The sequence below is a fragment of the Poecilia mexicana genome, unplaced genomic scaffold (assembly GCF_051168715.1).
Source record: "Poecilia mexicana isolate PSO_F unplaced genomic scaffold, ASM5116871v1 scaffold_7, whole genome shotgun sequence".
NCBI classification, from domain to species: domain Eukaryota; kingdom Metazoa; phylum Chordata; class Actinopteri; order Cyprinodontiformes; family Poeciliidae; genus Poecilia; species Poecilia mexicana.
Window position 1 is genome coordinate 22,729,328 of NW_028263376.1, and position 20,190 is coordinate 22,749,517.

Sequence of the window (20,190 nt, forward strand, 5' to 3'; positions counted from 1 at the left end):
TAGCTCCTATCCAAACTGATAGATTAAGTACTGAAGAGAATGGGTTAAACTGCCTAAAGATATATGTACTAAACTTGTGGCATCATATTTAAAAGAAAAAAACAAAACTTGAGGTTATAATTGCTGCCAAAGGTGGATCAACAAAGCATTAAGTAAAAGATGTGATTACTTATGTAAATTTGATTTTCTTTTTTTATTAAATTTAGATAAATCTGAAACTTTTTTACCATGTTGGGGTATCTGTGTGAAATTTCGAGGAAAGTAATTAACTTAATGCAATTTGGAATAAGGTTGTAACATGGCAAAATGTGGCAAAAGTGAAGCGTTGTGAATACTTTCCAGATGCACCGAATCTTATCTAAGAGCTGCATGTATGCTGGTCACCATTTGACCTATTTGCCTGCTTTTAGATATGACCTAAAAAGTTTCTAAAAATATTTGACCCCATGCAACAGCTTAAATGCTGCAAAGAAACTATAAAAGTATAATGAAAATAGAGAAGTGAGAATAAACTACATCAGACACAGTTCTCCGGTTTTAATGCATTTCAAGCGAAATGACCAGTGTATTTGTTTTACAATCACATTAAAGTGGTCAGCATTAAATCTTAATTTCCTAATAGAATTAGACTGGAAACTTAAAACATGTCAGGCAGCATTTAATAACCTGTCAGAACATTACTCATGAAAAAAAGATATATCAAAATCAAAAAAAGATGAACCCCGTCAGATAAAATGTCAAAAAAAAAAAAAAAAGTCTCACTGAGAATCTCTGTCGCTAAAGAACACATAAATCTGGGTGTGTGATTAGTGCAAAAGTTCCCTGGAGTCATAGTCCTCAATAAATTTCTCCATGGCATCCACACAGCGTTTGCCAATGTCCCGGAGGTTCTCCTGCAGTGACGACTGGATGGGACGCTCCAGGGATGGATCCTTTGCAATTAGCATCTTTGCTACCAGGCCGAACATTTCACACTCCTGGTAGTAAACCTGAAAGGCAAAAATATTCAGGGCTTTAGGGCAAAGGAACCAGTGCTAGAGGACACACAAAAACAGAGGAGAAAAAATTAATTAAATTATTTTGCCAAGAAAAAAAACTCTCTTCTTCATGTATTATTCCTGAAAGTATAATCCTGCAGTCTGTTCACAAGAATAGTCTTTGCAGCAACTACTGTGGACATTTTTGCATCTGCATCCATCGCCAGCCTCACATTTTATCGCTGCAGTGCTTCTATATCCCTGCAACCATGGAGATATGAAAAAAAAGGAACCAAAGCATCTTCTCCATCAAGTGGGTGGAAACACAAGTACAGTCTCTGACATAAACAGAGAGCTGATGAGCACAGCCTCATGTGATGTCTGTCACATTGAAGGCAACATTAAAGCACGTGCGGAGTCTCTTGTGAGACAGGTGAGCCTGTCATGCTTCTTTTTGATCGATTTGAAAACAAAGAGCATGAAAGAAAAACACTCTCAGTCATGTTAAACTGTGAACAAGGCCTTCGTTGCCAGGCTTGGCAAAAAAAAAAAAAAAAAAAGCCAGTAATGACACTTCTGTTGCCTCAGGCTCGGCACTACAAAATTAATGTTTATACTACAGCAAACAAATCTTTTGTTGCCTGTCTCATGTCTCCTAGCGCTTCCTAAGATCTGCACTCTGACATTCTTCCTCTAATCCCCGCTTCTCTTATCTTTGCTCTTTCTCAATCACTTTATAACCATTCCTCTCCCAAGACATGTGGGTGAATTGTTTGTGTAATTACACTCTCCCCCCACCTCATCTATCTCTCTCCTCTTCTGTTGGATGGCTCTGTCTCGTGCTGCCGTCTGGCTCGCAGTTAAAGGGAGCTCCCCATCTCTGCTTCGCTCTCTGTGATCTCTCTCTCTGCTTTGGTTTCGCTCATTTTGAAAAACCTGTAAAGAAAGAGGTCAAACAGGACCGAAGCTTTAGGTATTTCACAGTTAGCCAAAATCATGCCTGTAAACACAGCTTATGATTGATGTGCTAATGAGCATCCTGAAACGTTACAGCAAAATAAAGTGCAGATTTCACCTGATATACTGTAAATTACAAAGGTTTTCACACTCCTTATCCCTTTTCACATTTTGTCTCAGTACAAACATTTGTGTATTTTGTTGAGATTTTTATTGCCCTCTTTACTTTGATACCTTAAAATTCAGTGCGGTTAGTTATCTTCAAAAGTCATCTGATTTCTAAATGCAGTCAATCAATGTGTAATTTAGTCTCAATATAAATCCAGGTCATCTGGGAAGGTTTCAGAGGTTTGTTAGAAAACATTAGTGAATAAACAATGTCACATGATATAAAGGAATGATGCAGATAAAACTGTGGAGAAGTTTAGGGCAGGTTAGTCTTTAAGAGAATGCCCTAGGGTTAGAATATCTCATGGAGCATATTCAGTCCATCTTCTGAAAAATAGAACTGCAAACCTACAAAGACCTGGCTAAACACAGGGTACACTGGAAGATTTGTTTTAAGATTTGAGACTGGCATGGTTCACTCAACTACCATGGAAAATTTTAGATCTCAGTTTAGAGTCATATATTAGAATGGTCCTGTCAAACTTCAGATTTTTTAACACAACCAGAACCTCATTACATGTACGCGTTAATGTCCTTTTTGCTGCTCGCCTTCGCAAGGTGGTCTTAGACCGGTGTGAAGTTAGCTGGATGTTTCCATTGCTTTCAAGTAAATCAAACAACCTGTTAATCCAGACGTAATGAGTCACACTGACTTTTTCAATTTTCAAATAAGCATCAGGTTGGCGATTGTCTCCCTAATTACAAAAAAAAATACATATGTAACAAACAATAATTATACATTTATAGATATAATAGTGTTGCCATGATTGGCAGCCAAAGAACAGAGCTTCATAACACATAAATGTATTTATTGACTTATTATTCTTTGAGGCAATAAAATAACTTTTAGGACGGTATTAAGACAGGGAGGTAATATTTTGCAATTATTTATGTAATTATGCTTTTGTATACCAGGACAATGGGTTTTTAAATTAGGCAATCAGCTTAAGTGTAGTATCTGACAGAAATACTGAGGAAAACATATTTACTTTACATAATGCCTCAATTTTTATGCATTCCAGACTAATTGGATAAACTAAAATAATTATGAAAACAAGGTTTTTTTATGATTTGAATGCAAATCCTATACAGTCACTAACTAAAAGTTGATTGACAACTAACAGTGGTTCAACAATGAGACACTCTCCTCCAGCATCCATCTTCCTCTTTTCCTCATTCCTCTAAGCACCGCAGGCATTCAGCCTTTTCGCTGTGCCTCTCATTCAAAATTGATGATTATTGTCTCTGTTTTGCATCTCGCCTCACACTCAACAAACCAATTCTGAGAACACAGGACACCTCGACCTAAGAGATCCACCTGCAGATTGCACAGACACAATCTGTAATAGCATCAAAATCCACATACGATTCTGTTTTACATATAAACTTGAACAATTATCCAAATTGGGCTTGATAGGAGACGTCAACCAACCTCTTAGTTTTACACCACTTTCTTGAATCTGAGCTGAAAATAAATTTGGATGCTTTTCCTAACAGATAAATCATCTGTAAATACAGATCATCTAACTCCACTGTCAGCTCTTTCAAGTCCCAAGCGTTTCTCAGTCTTCACCATGTTAAACAGATGATGTACTATATCCTTGGATCGTAATCTCTTGTTTCAGTCCTCCTTACTCTTCGTCTCAGATGGTTCTGGTCCAGGTTTCTTCTTGGCTCCATCTGTCCAGAGAATCTTGTTCCAGTACTGTACACCATATTCATAAAGGCCTGCTTTGATTGCAGGCCTTTGTAAAACGCCTCCTCATGAATGTTGAGATGGCATGATGCTTCGAAGCAGATTTCTTTTACCAAGAAAGTAGTTCATTTGTGTTCTTCATGCTAATTTATCAACCCGTCCTCGTATTCACAAAGTTACAGGCATAAAAGGAACTGCAATATGCAAATTCAATATCCAGAATCTTTATCTTATTAATTTGTTGTGAATAGCAACAGAAAAGACTCATCAAGAGAACAAGATTCTCTTGGGTGTACAAGTTTTATAAATCAAGAGTGAGAAAAGAGGAAAAATGTGAAATAATGAAAAATAAACCAATAAATCACCCAGTGATCAAAATGCGATGCTCTTATCAGTGATCAATATGTACATATAGTAAATTATCCAATTTCTTAAATAATATTAACATTTAATTAAATAAAGGTTAAGTAAATACACTAAATCCCACTCTTCCAGTGAATAACTACCAACAAACTACATGTTCTTTAATATATTTGCAGGGAAACTTTACCTCAGTCTAAACTGAGATAGACTTGTGTTTACTTCATTTTATGTTAGATTCTAAACTACTATAGTGTCATGAAAAATGGGGTGTACCAATAAATCAGTCAGCAGATAAAATAGCCCTAATATCCTAAATTTTGAGAAATCTGTGATCAGCCAACACTTACATATGAAGCCAATCTAATCCACCCACCCACCCACCAGGTCATGTCTGCACATTTGCAGTTAACAATAGTCACCCCACAGTTGCCAACTCGGCAATATTCTTGCTATGTTTCACTGTCGGTCAAAATCGGACCCATTTTAGATTGGTAATCGGCGACTGGCCAGAAAACTGTAATCAGCTGAGCTGCTCCCGGCCTACTTCATGTTGTGAAGTGGGTTCTATTTGAGTGATTTCTTCTTTATTCAACAGGCCAAGCAGTAATCAGGCTGGGTTCTGACAAGTGAAAATCAACTTGGATTTCCCCAGAAAATGTGGTTGATTAAGGTTTATTAATGATTTAAGAAGATGATTAGTTTTTTTAGAGAGATTTGTCTTAATAACCGAAATTATCATTTGAAAACTATATAGGTGTGAAGAAAATCTGTAAAAGGGCAGAAAGTTTTTCAGAGTACTGTACCGCCATAAAGGAACATGAATAACATCTTCGGTCAGTTTTATTGTCAACATTTCCTGTATTATTTATACAGGTGTAAGTTATTTTTATTTAACTTAAATCTGCAAAAGCAATTAAAAGCCTAATTAGCGCATCACTAGATTTCTAAATGCAACTTTGATAAAAACCTTATTTTTAAACCAAAGGTCTGTATTTTAGCCACATTTGAGAACATAATCCAAAATGAACTGTGACAGCACATTGAACCATATGTAGGAGCAAATATAAGCTCAACTCAGTAAGTGAAAAAAAGAAGAAGAAAAAGTGAAGCAATAAAAAAGTTTTATATTTTAATAAATATAAAACTAGGAAACATATTCTCCAACTAGAAGCTGCATTTATTGCATCTAAATTTTAATTTAGATGCTACATGAAGTAGGCCGGGAGCAGCTCAGCTGATCTCATTAAAATCTTCTAGTAAGAATGTCGCATCTTGATGGTGAAAACAGAAAAAAATCTAATTATGTGAGGACTTCTAACCACCAAACCAATGAGCACTTGATTATGGATGGCTTTCAAGATCGGCATGTTTAATTGAATCAGTCAGATGTTATGTGTATAATTCCAATCCTTTTTTGCCAGTGAAGCAATATCATTGACTTCTTCAACCAGGGGACCATTAACCATCCCTGCTCATGTGCATTTTCTCTAAAAAGAGACATTTTAGAAAAAGAGAAACAATATCTTCACAAAATATACATTATGAAATATCTCTGTAGTTTAAAAAAAAGCCTTAGCTCTCATCATTTCAGCCTCACTATAAGCAGCAACCAGCTGCAGCTCATCACGTGCAGCTGCGCTCCACGCTGTGCTCACATCAGCAAAGATAACCATGCAATCCTTTGATTTCAGCCACCTGAGCCGCTTCAATTAAAGCTAAAAAACCCCTCTGTGATCTACACTCCTGTCTGGAGAACAAAAAATAAGAATCTGTTAATGCTGTATGGATGCTTGCTGGATGCATAAATTAACAACAATATGAAAGGATAAATATTTAACAATTACAAAATGTAAAGGCTTTTTAGCTTAAAGAAAAAAAATTCTCAGAGTAGGTTGATGATGACAAAAATCAACAATCATATTTATCCCTTAATGACATAATTTTCTACAACATGAATGATAATAACTATTCATTTTCAATATTTGCTGATCCTAGTGTTTAAAGTAAGAATCTCTTTTATATTTCTTATTTGATCAAATAAAATCAAAATAAAGATAAAACCCTTAACGCGCATAAAGCTAAGAATACTTTATAACCAAGAGTGAGTATATTTCTGAAAAGCATGTAATCAAACTGGCAAAATGTGCCCACATTTAATGCCCAGCAGCAAACAGTGACCTTCCACTTAAGGATGTTCACTGACAGTTTAATATAATTTTTAAGGATATGTTTTACTGGGAGATATCAGTGAATGTTCTCTGAAGGTGTAAAATCTTCAGAGAACATTCATTCAATACTTACAAGTCTTCTAATCTTTAGAGAACTTTCAGTGAATGTTGCTTCTAAATGCTGTTCCAAATTTCAAAGAAGAATCTTGTGGAAGCTATTAGGAAATGTCCACCAAATATTTTCTAAAGGTTATATTGTAAAAAAATTAATAAACTTTCACTAACCTTAAGAGAACCTTTATGGACTCTTCTCTTAATGTTCCTAAAGATGATCTGCAAGTTTCAAAATGAAGCTGTTTGCAAAGCCTTGCTTTCCAGTTATGTGTAAGATTTTAGGAAACTTTTTCTGCTGTAATTTTTAACTTGTTTTAACCATGAAGATTTAATTTAGTGGACGTAACAAAGGTTACTTAAAAGTCCTCAGAAAATCCTCTGAACAGTGTTTTATTTTGATACTGTTCCAAGGACCGGAGGATAAAACTATCCATAACAAGAACATTTGCTGAAAACATTCATATTCACAGACCTCCTAATGTTCCCTTTTCAGTTGGGCTTCAGTTTATAAGCTCTTAATACCTTTTTTGTATCAGCATTAAATTAGTAGAAGTTTAACAAATAATAAATCAATAACAACTGTGGTAAAAAATAAAATAAAAATTAAAAAAACATCTTTAGATAAACATCTAGCAGAGAAAAAAAATGGCAATAATTAAAGATGGGTCTCTAAAGGTTTTAATATAATTTTTTAAGTGAATGTGTAAGGATGGAGCAGATTTTTTGCCTGTGAACTTACAGTGATCTGCATGTCCTTGTCTCTGCTGGAAGTGGACCTTGGTAAGACAGGCCTAGAAGCTGGAAGACACACAAACCACAAGGTCAGCTCAGCAGCACAGCAAGAGATTTCACCACACTAAATAAGATAAAACACCTTGCATATTTACAAGTATATTTTTATTGAACCGATGTTCCACCTCTTGTTAATTTTTTCCACCGTTGAGATCTGAGATCAATACAGATTTTTGCATGACCTGCCAGCCTTTACAGTGCTGGAATGCAGTATTCCCATGTAAAGCCGTAGCTTTGTTATGGTTCATTATGTTCTGCGGGTAAATCTCTCCCTCTCTTCATCTTTCACACTCTCATATACACACAAATCAGCGATGAGTCACCATCATCGCACCATCACTCAGGAACACACAAAAAAAACCCTGCTCCACACTCACACATGCACAAACACACACCTCCACAGTGCTGCAGTGTGCGCACAAATAAAATGGCTGTGTGCAAGGGAAGATAAAGATACTCAGCACCAGTTTATACCAGCAAAAATCTGATACGTGGATTTTCAGTGTTACAACCATAGAAACATACCACCTTTCTACTGATAAATTGTGAACTCCTACCACTAACAGACCACAAAGATATTGTTAAGAATCTAACAGATGTGTCTCTGGAAAAAAAAAAAAAGCAGCACCACACTGTTCAAAAAGGGAGTGGGGGGAGCTGGCCTGCAAGCAGCTCATTTATGACATAATCAATACACTGAGAGCAGGAAAATGTTTCTTTCTGATCAGCTTTATGTAACTCTGGTTTGTTGCTGCTAGAGTTTCTACCTACCAGCAGATACAACAAGCAACTGCCTCCAAATGTTTGTTGCGCAAAGAGCTCAAGAAAACAAGATAAGTTCCTTAACTTGAATACACTTCCATCTAGTGGCAACCCATTATACTGCAATTAGTCACATTGGCCTGTTTTAGTGAACGATTTTTTTTCATCCAATGTAAGTTACCAAATAATGGTTTGTAAAATAGGTCAAGAGTACCACGATTTAATGCATTGCAATTGCTGTGATTATTTCCTATTATAGCATTTGATGATAGGACACATATTCCAGGTATATTATAAATATATGCATATTATATATACATATGGTGACTATCCCCAGCAAATGTTTCAGGTGAGAGGCGGGGTACACCCTGGACAGGTCACCAGTCCATCGCAGGACAACATAGAGACAGACAGGATAACCAACCATGCACACACAAACTTACACTCACTAAGGGGACTTTAGAGAAACAAAGCAACCTGACAGTCATGTTTTTTTGGACTGTGGGAGGAAGGAGGAAGATGGAGTACCCGGAGAGAACTCACGCATGCACAGGGAGAACATGCAAACTCCACGCAGAAAGACCCCAGGCCGGAATCGAACCCAGGACCTTCTTGCTGCAAGGCAACAGCAGTTGGCCTCTCTTTCTATCAACTGCGACACTGTGTGGCCCGGTTTTATTATTACTTTGTTATTTTTATAATTAACGTGATTGACATAAATTATTAACTGTAAATGACAGCTTCTTCATGCATTTGCTGCAAAATGAGAAAACTTACAATAACTATGAAGTTCAAGTGTTTCTAAAATGTCTGACAGTGGAAGACAAAACACAGAAACCATTCTGCAATATGTTCAGCCTTCCTGCTATCTGCTGACATCGTCTTCCTACTATAGCTAGCTGGCAGCCTGAGTGGACAACTGAGATGTCTTTGTAGAAAACACAGTTTCATTTCAGAAGAGCCTTGTCATGTATGGTGGACTCACTGATGTTAAAAAAAGGTAATGGTAAAATAAGATCATTAGAATCACTGGGAAATTTGTTTGTGAATGGAGCTATTATGGGCTGTTTTATGAACAAATTAATACATTTGGTTTTGCAGTGACATATAATTTATGAGATGTGTGTGACTTTGATTTTGTCCGCTACAAACATAAACCTACTGTTTTGTTTTAAAGGTGAACTTCTCTCAGTGCTCTCTCTCTTCTCGTGATGCTGCTTTTCTCTCTCTTTCTCCTTCGGCCTCTCTTTCTCCCTCTGCTTCTGCTTCTCCTTTTCCTTTTCCTTCAGTGCGAGCAGCCAAGGTTTAGGTGGAGGGTAATCCTTGCGATGGACGTAAGTCCGCTGCTTCAGGTGGTGGTGTTGACTGCTGAAACCAGCTTTGTGAAATGAATGGTGGTCTCCTGGAATACTGCATTATGGAAGTCATTTAAATAAAATTAGGTTGAATTAGTTACAAATATATACGTTATAAATTATATAATAGTTTAATAAATATATTTTTGAGCCCCACCGAGGCTTGTACACATGCCCTCCAAGCTTTGGTTTGTAAGACCTGGATAGCCATGCTCTAGGTGCAGATGGACTTCTCACTCTTCTGATTGGCCTCTTTTTAATCTGTATTGATTAAAAAGAGGAAAGAGTATGTGTGAGGAAAATAATTCCTCACACATACTAAAATTACAGCGTCGTTCAGTGTAAAAAGGTCATTTTGAGTCAACGGGTTATACCTCGGCGGGAGAAGCAGTGCTGCCAGTCAGCCTCTTGTCAGCCTGCAAAGGTAGAAGATGATATTATTAGATTAATGATATTATTATTGTTAATGGTGGGAAACATTTTGATAGGAGATGGATTAAAACGTTTTCACATTTAAACTTCTTTAACATTCAACTTTAAAGATGAAAAACTTTTCATTTCATTTTCTGACATTAAGATAACATTTATAATTCAAAGAAAAAGTAAAGAGGTACATAAATCATTTAATTTTAGTTGATGAAGAACTGGGGAAACACAATCCTGTGAGAAAACACTGGATTAAAAAACATAAATAAAAATCAGTAGGTTTTCTGGGACCTCAAAATGATAAAAATACATAAATAAATAGATTAATAATATTATATAGTTTTTATTATTTTTCAACTACAAAGCAAAATACCAACAATTATGCAAACAGTGACAATAATTTAAAATAAATATTTTGTCCTATTATGTCATAAACTATATTTTAAAGCAGTACCAAAGAGCAAAGACCTCACACATGTCATTTACGTGAATTCTGTCAGCGACTTCAAATGTATATATACGCTTTAGGTATTTCTACCAATGTTTTTAATCACAAAATCATTCCACCTTTATTAATTAATGCGTATGAAGCTCACTGGCGCCCTCGTGTGATCTTTATTACACCGTCCTTCCTAACATGCACTCCATTAGAGTTGTTGACGTCCTGACCTGACAGAGCCATTAACCACCGCGTTTATTATTACTTTAAAGAGTAAAGGCAGGTCCACAACCTTAAACGCTTCATCACTGTGTACACCCAACAAAGCCAAGCGTTACATGCGTACCCGTCACTGTATTTATGTATTAATTCATTTACCTTGCTTTCCTGTGTTTCTGGAGCTCGTGCATGGTCCATTTCTGCACGCTCGCGGCTCATTAAGCTCAAGTCCAAACTTTATTTATTTTTTTCCCCGGGAGTCGAGCCGAGCAGGAAGAAAGTGTGACCTCTGATATTAATCCATCGCAAAAGTGAAACTTATCTATCTCTACCTTCCACTCCCCATAAGTTAACCAAAGGAGGGCATTTCTTTCACCTGAACACGTTTAAAAAAAAAAAAAAAAGTTCCCCTTCGTGTCCCGTACCTCGCTTTTTCTATCGTTTTATACCCAGGAAAATAACTCGACGCTCGTTACTTCCTTTTTCACCTCTTGCCCAATCAGATCCAGGCTTCGGTGATAGGAGCTTATCAAAAGCGAAACAAGAAGTGGGGAACCGTGCAGAGGGCACGCCACCATGTCCACTATGATCAGCATGTCGTTTGACTTGATTAATGTGTTTTTGTTCCGTTGTCACAGCGTGACCGTGAGGCTGAGAATAAGGGTTTTAAAAGCTGCGGGTGGTGTAGTGTGCTTCCTGAATGTTGTTGGACCGGTTTGTGTTTCTCTGTAATAACTTCTGGAAAGGAGCTCCCAACACTGCAGCTGTTTTTTATGTGCCATGAACATTTCCACAAAGCACATGTCTACAAAATAATTACAAACGTATTTTATCGGCAGTAAAAACTATAAAAAGGTTCTCCAACACTACAGTATTGCGTAGTGTAGTCAATCTTTTGTTTGATTAGCATAATGTCAAGACCAAACCTGTCGGAGTCCAAACTGTGAAGTGGGAGTGGCCAGGTGTAGACTGGGAATCATCAGGCTCGGTGTTCCGGGTCTTTTTTAAGCACATGACCTTAATGTAGAAAGCAGCCCTCAGGTTTTACTTTGGACTATGCAGGTTGTATTTTGGTTTATGTTTTATGCCATACAGCAGTTCCCCATTTCACAAAAATCCACAAAGTATACCACTGGCTTACAAGTGTGCTTATTTGTTGCTTAAGTTATTTTTTTGATGGAAATACATTTTGTTTAATTGGCTACTAAAACTGATGTGTCCCTTCTTTTTTTTGTCATGATCTTACGGGCCAGGATGTGAAGCTGAAAATTGGCTAACAACTCACTCTGCTGCATATTCTTAACTTCCTCAAGAATACAAGAATATGAATACAATTCCCACTGATTTTTGCTTTTTAGGCTTCCCAATTTAACCCTGACCCTTTGTCAAAAATCTGATAACTGGTTGTAGCATTCTTGGAGCAGATTTTTAATTCAAATTAAACTAAATAGTTTGAGTCCACCAAATTACAGAACTGGTAAAAACAATATTAATAAAAGCACTCACTTATAAAAGGGGAGTAAAGGACAAATGGTTAAATTATAGACAATGATAGGCAAAGTCTTTACACCCATTAAAACATAATACGGGGAATATTTCCAGTTGTTCGTCTGAAAGATTTCAGGCCTCAGCTCGTGAAATGTGAGGCATGGTGGCATGGTGATGGCAGCATCATGATGAGGGTATCTTTTACCGTGAATTGTTCTAATGTGTTGCAGGAAAATATTCTATGTATCTGTATTGCTTCATTTTACGTTTCTTTTTTTTTAACACCGGCGATGTTTCTATTCATAAACTCATCTTCCATACAAATTGTCCAGAACAAAGGAAGTTGATGTTTAGGGATTTCCTAGAACTGATGAGATCCCTTTGTTAGACGGAAAGGACTGACTTTTACGTGTGCAAATAAGAGTCAAGGCTTTCACAAACCTCCTTCCCTCCCCTGATGTTTTGTGCTCCTCTCTCCGCCCACCATCCCCACCCATGTTTCGTATAATCGTGCCTCAGGCAGCGTTACCACCACCTGAGAACTTTGAGACAGCCTGGGAAGAGCGGCGGACTCAGATCGCGGTCCTCTCCTTGTGAATGACTGTTTTTGGGGCCGGTTGACTGACACAAACCTGATGCAGCCACACCACACTCAAGCTGCTCTGCTGGTTGATGTCTGGGGTTAAGAACTTGATCGAGCAGGTTTTCTTTCTTGTCAGGTGAGTAGTCAGCTAATTGTTCTGTTTGAATGTCTGGTTTTGCTCCTCCTGCAAAAAAAATCTTTCTGTCAAAATGAAGCTCCCAGAGGAGAGTATTGCTTTGGACTGGATTATTAATTTTAACATAGAAAAATAATGTTTTATTATCTGGTGTACTTCTGATTAACGGCTAAATGACTCATAGTTGGAAAAATAATCAGTTTTTACTCTTTTCATTTCAAATTTTGGGATTTTTCACACGATCAGCACTGACCTGACGACATATCCAGAGCTTTAAACTCTCCCCACTGAGTTTATACTTAAAAGACAAGACTGTGTTCAGGAAAAGACATGAGGTAAGCTTTACAACAATCTTATTAGGGTTCCAAAAGTTTTCTTAAAATGTTAGGTTTGGGGTATTTTTTTTTTGTATTGTTAATAACAATAAAATGTAAAAGTTCCATTTTAAACAAAATCTTGTTAGTACTGTCGCTTAGTCATAAATTTGGTGCAGATGTGGCAGCAGTAGGGAATTTAAGCAGGTTTAAGAACAGAAAAGAACAAAATAAAGTACTCATGTTTACTGCAATTAGAAACATATCATCCGGTTTATAGTTTTTAGCGGAAAAGACGTTCAGTATGATAAAAATAAATGATGAATGAATTTTATTTTTCATCCTTAAGTCTGATTGGGGGGAAATATTGCCAGACTTAATTGAATGCATTAAAATTGTTTTTTGAAGGATGGAGACTTTCTCAAGATCACAGATTCTGCAGGACTTTAATTTCCAATGCAGCAAACTGGCATCCAATAACAACCGAGGCTTTAAACAGGCCTTTAGGGTAACTACTACAAAGACAAATGACACTTACATCAGAGTTATGGTTTATAAAGTGTGTATAATCTGTTGCTATGGTGCTGACTCTCAGCAGGAGCTGAATGATGTTGGGAAAGATCTCCCCAGTAGAGCAGGCAGCTTGGAGGCCAACAGAGAAAAAAACAGATACCCTTGCATTTTGCCATGTGAGTGGACAGCATCTCACTTTACTTCCAATTACGATAAGCGTGTCTGTAAATGTTTGACATGTTTTTTTGGTTTTTTTTGTTCCATCTTATTGCAGATGATCACTGTCGGGTGAGGCTTTCAGTTCAAAACCAGAACCCAAATTCTGATTACATCAACGCAAATTTCGTCCCTGTAAGAGCTCTCTCTTGTCCTCATTCCTTGTTTTTATTTGTGTCACTTTTCCCACATCTTCATCTTCACTGGGGTCCCCATCATCACTTTATGTAACTGTTTGTCTGCATTTAGGGTGGTGGATCAGAAAGGGACTTCATCTGCACCCAAGGTCCAATATCCAACACTTTAGCCGACTTCTGGAGGATGGTCTGGGAGCAAAACGTCAGGATAATCATCATGCTGACCGCTCTCAGAGAAAAGAACACAGTGAGATGCTTGTTTGCTTCTACCTCAGGGACATGCTAACTGGTTAACTTAGCCATGCCCAAATTCAAAAACATAAGGAAAACCCCAGTTTGTTTGTTAAAAACAAAAAAAGAAATCAACAAAAACATGGTCTTAGTTATTTTAGCAGAAACTCAAACCTGAAACATTCTGTTGGGGGGAGCAATTATGTATCAGGACAAACAAGGAGGGTCTGATTAGTTTCTTTCAGCAGCAGCATCATTTCAGGAAACCCTCGCTTGTGTTTTCTGGTTGCCTGCCTCTGTCCTAACTCAATCCACCCACTCACATTAGGCTAACAAGTTGCACCATTATCATGATTGCAAATCCTGCAACCATGAAGGAGCAAAAGAAAGACCCAGACAAAAACAATCTGTGATCCACATTATTTGTTTTAGGCTTTTATAATGGTTCCTAGGCAAAAAGGAACACCGTTTGCACCTTCCAAAATATTACAAATCAGGACATAACACAACTGTTTGTGTTCCTCAAATTACTTAATTGTCATTTAAACCAAACACGTAATGATGAAATAAAGGCAAAATTCAAAGGCTGTGTTAAAAACTGTGCCCTAATGCAATAACCTGTGCATCAATGACCTGAAATTGGTGTTTTATTTAAGTCTCAATCTTTCTCATCTTGATACTGTTCTATTTTAATCATTGTGGTGTAGATTTGCTGCCGTCTTTGAAATGATTGTCAGTTTGGGGAAAGCTCTAGTTATCAGTCAGATTTGACTCCACAATATATTTGGTATACAGAGGAGATCATGGTCAACTTAAAGCACCCAGCCCACGCCTGTGGGTACAAAACAAGGCCAAATCACCACCCCTCATGTGTGCTTCCCAGGTTTAGGCTGTACTTTTATACTAGGCTTAGTTTTAAACTTGAGAGCCAAATTCATTTTTACATGGAAGAGTTTTCCCCTTGGTAACTATTCTAAGTAAGCCATGTTTGTCTGTTTCCAATTTTATCTTTATGAACTTTAACATGTAGAATGGAAACTCAAGCAGTAGTCTGCAACCTGCAACTCTGGAGTTGTGTGTGGATATTAATCAGTAAGAATAAAAAATTTAATTAATAATTTTGGACAAAAATGCAAAAGAATTGAAAGTTTAAAAATGTAAATGTAATTTAAAAAACACTTCCCTGGCATTTCATGCAATACATAACATTTCCATAAACAATGACACATAAGGTGTAAGGAATGCATAAGTTTTTTTTTATTTTTTATTGCAAACTGTACTTTTCTAACTTAATTTGCTTTAAAAACTGAATATCTGAAGAAAAATGTTTTAAACCTAAAAACTAAAGTAAACTTGTTATTCTGGCAACTGAAAATCTATTATCCGTTATTAAAATAAGCTACTTGGTTCACTGAGTTATGTCCCTTTTTGTGGCTCTAAAATTTCTTTCCTGATGCAAAAGATCATTGAACCTTAAAACGGGTGCACATAATTTTTTGCTCCAACTGTGTTACATCATTGACTGCTGTTAAGGAAATAAATAAGTCTTACCTAAGGTGAAACACTGAGTCAATCAAGAACAAATCAAAATGCATTTTGATTATTATTTTATTAAGAACTAAAGCAAAGAATATGAGCAATGACTCCCCTGGCTAGTCCAGGGAAGTGAAGAAAAGATGAAAGTACATCACTTTTAATATCCACCAGTCCTCTTAGAGAAATGGGAGGAAAGGGAGTATCCCACCAGTTTCAGTTTTACTTCACAACTCTGGTATTTGCACCTGCAGACTGTGACCATGGATGGTTCAAACCCAGGTCAGAAATACCCTTTATTATGTGTTGCCAGTGAGCTGCCTCCAACAGGAGGGGTGCTTTATAGCTAAAACTGATGGCTTGATTGATTGATTGAAATAAAACAAAGTTTTGACATAACACTGTGCCTGTGTGTGTGCAGGTAATGTGTGATAAGTACTGGTCTCTGGAAGAAGGGACAGTTTATCATGGGCTGTTCCAAATAACAACAGTGACTCGGAAACAGGGTCCAGATTATTTTGTTACTACCATTAACCTGCGACAGGTAAGAGAAATGCCTGCTTTTCCTCTTCCCTTTAAACTGATTTCTTTTTACTTTATAGGCAGAACAAATGTCTGTTTTTCAGAGGGACCTGCCAAACGACAGGATAATCACACATTACTACTACCCGTACTGGCCGGACCAGAGCGTCGCAAACCCATCTTCTCTGTGTGCGTTCACTGAGCATGTGCGGCAGCATTTGGAGGCTCTGCCCCGCCAGGGGCCAGCTGTGGTGCACTGCAGGTGTGATTTCTGGATTTAACATCTTCTGCTTCAAAAACTATAAGGTCTGGAATCAATTATGTTTCACTCTGACAGTTTTGTTGCTCGGCTTCTGTGGTTCAGTGCAGGCATCGGCCGGTCCGGGACGTTTGTGACTTTGTTGTGGCTGATGCAGCTGAGTATGAGAGGAATCCCACCTGACATCAAAGGTGCTGTGAGGGACCTGCGACTGCATCGGATGTCGATGGTCCAGACACTTGTAAGTCTATACTGAACATCACTTACATACACAGCTATAGAATATTTTAAAGCGATAACAACTCTATAATTCACAACATCCTGTCTAAACATTTTAAAAGGCAAGCAGATCTAATTTATATCCAGTTAAACAGATTCTAGTTAGGTCCAAACTCAAAAAGATATCCACGGAAACCAAGGCACTTGAGCCAAGTTGTTGCCTTAGCAACAGCCCCTAATCTTAGCAAGCAAGAGGCGACTGTCAAGAGAAACCTCTGGCTGAGTAGTAAACATGTCAAAATCTTAAGTAATACCATAGAATACTTTCTATAAATACAGGTCCTTCTAAAATAATTAGCATATTGTGATAAAGTTTATTATTTTCCATAATGTAATGATAAAAATTAAACTGTCATATTTTAGATTCAATGCACACCTACTGAAATATTTCAGGTCTTTTATTGTTTTAATATTGATGATTTTGGCATACAGCTCATGAAAACCCAAAATTTCTATCTCAAAAAATTAGCATATCATGAAAAGGTTCTCTGAACGAGCAATTAACCTCATCATCTGAATCAACAAAGTAACTCTAAACACCTGCAAAAGATTCCTGAGGCTTTTAAAAACTCCCAGCCTGGTTCATTGCTGAAAACCGCAGTCATGGGTCAGACTGCTGACCTGACTGCTGTCTAGAAGGCCATCATTGACACCCTCAAGCAAGAGGGTGAGATACAGAAAGAAATTTCTGTTCCCAGAGTGCTGTATCAAGGCAACTCAGTGGGAAGTCTGTGGGAAGGAAAAAGTGTGGCAGAAAGCGCTGCACAACGAGAAGAGGTGACCGGACCCTGAGGAAGATTGTGGAGAAGGGCCAGACCTTCCAGACCTTGGGGGACCTGCAGAAGCAGTGGACTGAGTCTGGAACATCCAGAGCCACTGTGCACAGGCGTGTGCAGGAAATGGGCTACAGGTACCGCATTCCCCAGGTCAAGCCACTTTTGAACCAGAAACAGCGGCAGAAGCGCCTGACCTGAGCTACAGAGAAGCAGCACTGGACTGTTGCTCAGTGGTCCAAAGTACTTTTTTCGGATGAAAGCAAATTTTGCATGTCATTCAGAAATCAAGGTACCAGAGTCTGGAGGAAGACTGGGGAGAAGGAAATACCAAAATTCCAGAAGTCCAGTGTCAAGTACCCACAGTCAGTGATGGTCTGGGGAGCCATGTCAGCTGCTGGTGTTGGTCCACTGTGTTTTATCAAGGGCAGGGTCAGTGCAGCAGCTATCAGGAGATTTTGGAGCACTGCTGAAAAACTTTATGGAGATGAAGATTTCATTTTTCAGCACCAAAACCACTGGTATTACTGACCATGGTATTACTGTGCTCAATTGGCCTGCCAACTCTCCTGATCTGAACCCCATAGAGAATCTGTGGGATATTGTGAAGAGAAAGTTGAGAGATGCAAGACCCAAAACTCTGGATGAGCTTAAAGCCGCTATCGGAGCATCCTGGGCCTCCATAACACCTCAACAGTGCCACGCCGTATTGAAGCAGTCATTTCTGCAAAAGGATTCCTGACCAAGTACTGAGCGCATAACTGAACATAATTATTTGAAGATTGACTATTTTGGTATTAAAACATTTTTCTTTTATTGGTCAGATGAAATATGCTAATTTTTTGAGATAGGAATTTTGGGTTTTCATGAGCTGTATGACGAAATCATCAGTATTAAAACAATAAAAGACCTGAAATATTTCAGTTGGTGTGCAATGAATCTAAAATATATGAATTTTTATCATTACATTATGGAAAATAATGAACTTTATCACAATATGCTAATTGTTTGAGAAGGACCTGTCTTGGGAACAAACTGTCAATATAAGGTGTTCAGCAAATAGAAAGTATCATCCAGATTAGGCTTTGACCGAGCCCCGCAACACCTTTATTATTCACTTACCAGCAATTCCGCTGAAGTTGTGCCTGATGTAAAAACTACAGCCTTGAACAGACTGTGATGCAAATCCCATTAAAGAGTGAGCTGGAGTGAGCTTCAAGAGGCTTCACACAGATTATATCAGAGACATAAATCGCTACTTTTGCATTTCTTGTGTTAAATCAATCCTGAGCCAAAGACAATGAAAGAGAGGTCTTACCTGGGCTTAGGAAATAAAGAATTGAACAGTTTGGAGGATGAGCAGAGACAGACAGAATCCAAAATGCTTTGGGTACATCGCAAAATTCCACAGTTGGTGAATATTTAGGGAGCTACGTCACATGCAATGCAATCAAGTACCACAAACTTTTAGAAGGAATGCCTCTCTTTATGGATGTCGATATCATTTTCCAGCAAGACTTCACATCTGCCAAAGACCATGTGCTCAATTGGCCAGTTTTTCTTTTCTTACCTGAATCCCACAGTGAATCTGTCGAGCATTGTCAGAAGAGAAACACTTGACCAAACAATGCAGATAAGCTGAAGGTTAGAATGTCTGTGGCATTGCTTATAAGCAATACCACAGACTGAGTCCATGCCACACTTCACTGGTCCATCAATTTATGCAAACAGTACGCTAAGTACTATGCATAAACCTTACTGTATGTAGATATACGTTTTGGTAGGCAGGCATTCATGCATCAAAAATTAGTTTTTACTGATTTTTGTCCTATTAAAGTTGTTAGAAACCAAATATTTCATTAACTATAAGTTCTAATCATCAAAATTACTAAATAACCACCAGAAATAAAGCACAAATTAATCTATAGTTTTAAACAAACATTTTGATGACTAACCTTACTGGGAGGTGTAATTGAGCTACTTATTATAGACCGTGTACTTAACTGACTCATGCCATCCAAACAAAACAAAGCCATTTCATAACCTGCTCATTCTTTTGTGTGTATTCAGGACCAGTACATATTTATTCATCACTGTCTGCTACACTGGCTCAGCGAAGGAGCATCAGTAAGGTAGGGATGCAGAAATAAGTTCCCACTGCGCGCAGAAAGACAGTATTATGAGGCAACCCAGGAGGACTGAATGAGACATCTCCTCTTTCTCAGCAGGCAACAGATGCAGGTACCGGATTTGAGTCCTAACCAACACAAGAAGGATCAACCTCAGAGCTCACGGAGGAGGAGGCGAACCAGCTCTCAACAGCAACCTCCGGCAGACCAACCCCAGAACACGTTGCAGCAGATTTTTAAACCTGGGAACCTACTGAGGAGGTTAATACCCTCCTTATCACAGATGAATCCAAACTCACAAAATGCCTGAAGATATCCTCTGAAAAAAGGCACGGAAGAACTGATAACCATCTCATTGGACGTAAAAGGGGAGGCCTTCTTGATGCTGCTTTATACGAGTGTTGGCAATGACTAAAGCTGCAACGCTGTGTATGCAGTGAGGAGAGGCCCCGGAGGCACAGAACTGCCTTGACACATGCAGAGAAATGCTCTTAACAAAGACACAGCAGTTTGTACTGTAACCAGGAGGAAGAACTGAGGGAATAATTCATCAGGTTAAACCTGTTATTCTGCAAATCACTTCTGATTCATGAGAAAAGGAAGCTGCATGAAATAAAAACACTGCAGGCAGAGGCTTTTTA

General features: G+C 37.9%; 2 protein-coding genes across 5 annotated transcripts; one reads left to right on the forward strand and one right to left on the reverse strand.

The window, feature by feature from the left end:
• Positions 1 to 522: 522 nt before the first annotated feature.
• On the reverse strand, positions 523 to 10,976 carry LOC106932082 (uncharacterized). The gene is made up of 7 exons (XM_015010579.2): positions 10,596 to 10,976; positions 9,727 to 9,768; positions 9,510 to 9,613; positions 9,160 to 9,407; positions 7,183 to 7,241; positions 1,776 to 1,913; positions 523 to 989 (listed from the first exon to the last, which is right to left on the reverse strand). The coding sequence occupies exons 1-7, from the start codon at positions 10,653 to 10,655 to the stop codon at positions 807 to 809; spliced, it is 834 nt and encodes a 277-aa protein (XP_014866065.2). The 5' UTR covers positions 10,656 to 10,976; the 3' UTR covers positions 523 to 806.
• A 1,315-nt stretch (positions 10,977 to 12,291) lies between these two features.
• Positions 12,292 to 20,179, forward strand: LOC106932081 (receptor-type tyrosine-protein phosphatase V-like). 4 transcript variants are annotated; one of them, XM_088007271.1, is made up of 11 exons: positions 12,292 to 12,643; positions 12,890 to 12,978; positions 13,366 to 13,465; positions 13,553 to 13,646; positions 13,745 to 13,821; positions 13,936 to 14,070; positions 16,009 to 16,131; positions 16,214 to 16,371; positions 16,474 to 16,609; positions 19,491 to 19,552; positions 19,649 to 20,179. In XM_088007271.1, the coding sequence occupies exons 2-11, from the start codon at positions 12,974 to 12,976 to the stop codon at positions 19,857 to 19,859; spliced, it is 1,101 nt and encodes a 366-aa protein (XP_087863397.1). In that variant the 5' UTR covers positions 12,292 to 12,643; positions 12,890 to 12,973; the 3' UTR covers positions 19,860 to 20,179. The 4 variants fall into 4 exon arrangements, with proteins under 4 accessions (XP_087863397.1, XP_087863398.1, XP_014866064.1 ...); XM_088007272.1 differs by having other exon boundaries at positions 12,294 to 12,643; positions 13,556 to 13,646; XM_015010578.2 differs by having other exon boundaries at positions 12,295 to 12,643; positions 19,646 to 20,179.
• The last annotated feature ends 11 nt before the right edge of the window (positions 20,180 to 20,190 follow it).

What these genes read in the sequence shown, in the direction of transcription:
- LOC106932082 (XM_015010579.2), bottom strand. Translation starts at nt 10,655, where the DNA reads ATGAGCCGCGAGCGTGCAGAAATGGACCATGCACGAGCTCCAGAAACA. An exon ending in TTCACCTTTAAAACAAAACA is followed by an intron (nt 7,242 to 9,159) that starts GTAGGTTTATGT and finishes TGTGTCTTCCAG; the next exon opens with CTTCTAGGCCTGTCTTACCA. An exon ending in ACAAGGACATGCAGATCACT is followed by an intron (nt 1,914 to 7,182) that starts GTAAGTTCACAG and finishes CTTTCTTTACAG; the next exon opens with GTTTTTCAAAATGAGCGAAA.
- LOC106932081 (XM_015010578.2), top strand. An exon ending in GCTTTAAACAGGCCTTTAGG is followed by an intron (nt 13,466 to 13,552) that starts GTAACTACTACA and finishes GCTGACTCTCAG; the next exon opens with CAGGAGCTGAATGATGTTGG. An exon ending in AGCGAAGGAGCATCAGTAAG is followed by an intron (nt 19,553 to 19,645) that starts GTAGGGATGCAG and finishes CCTCTTTCTCAG; the next exon opens with CAGGCAACAGATGCAGGTAC.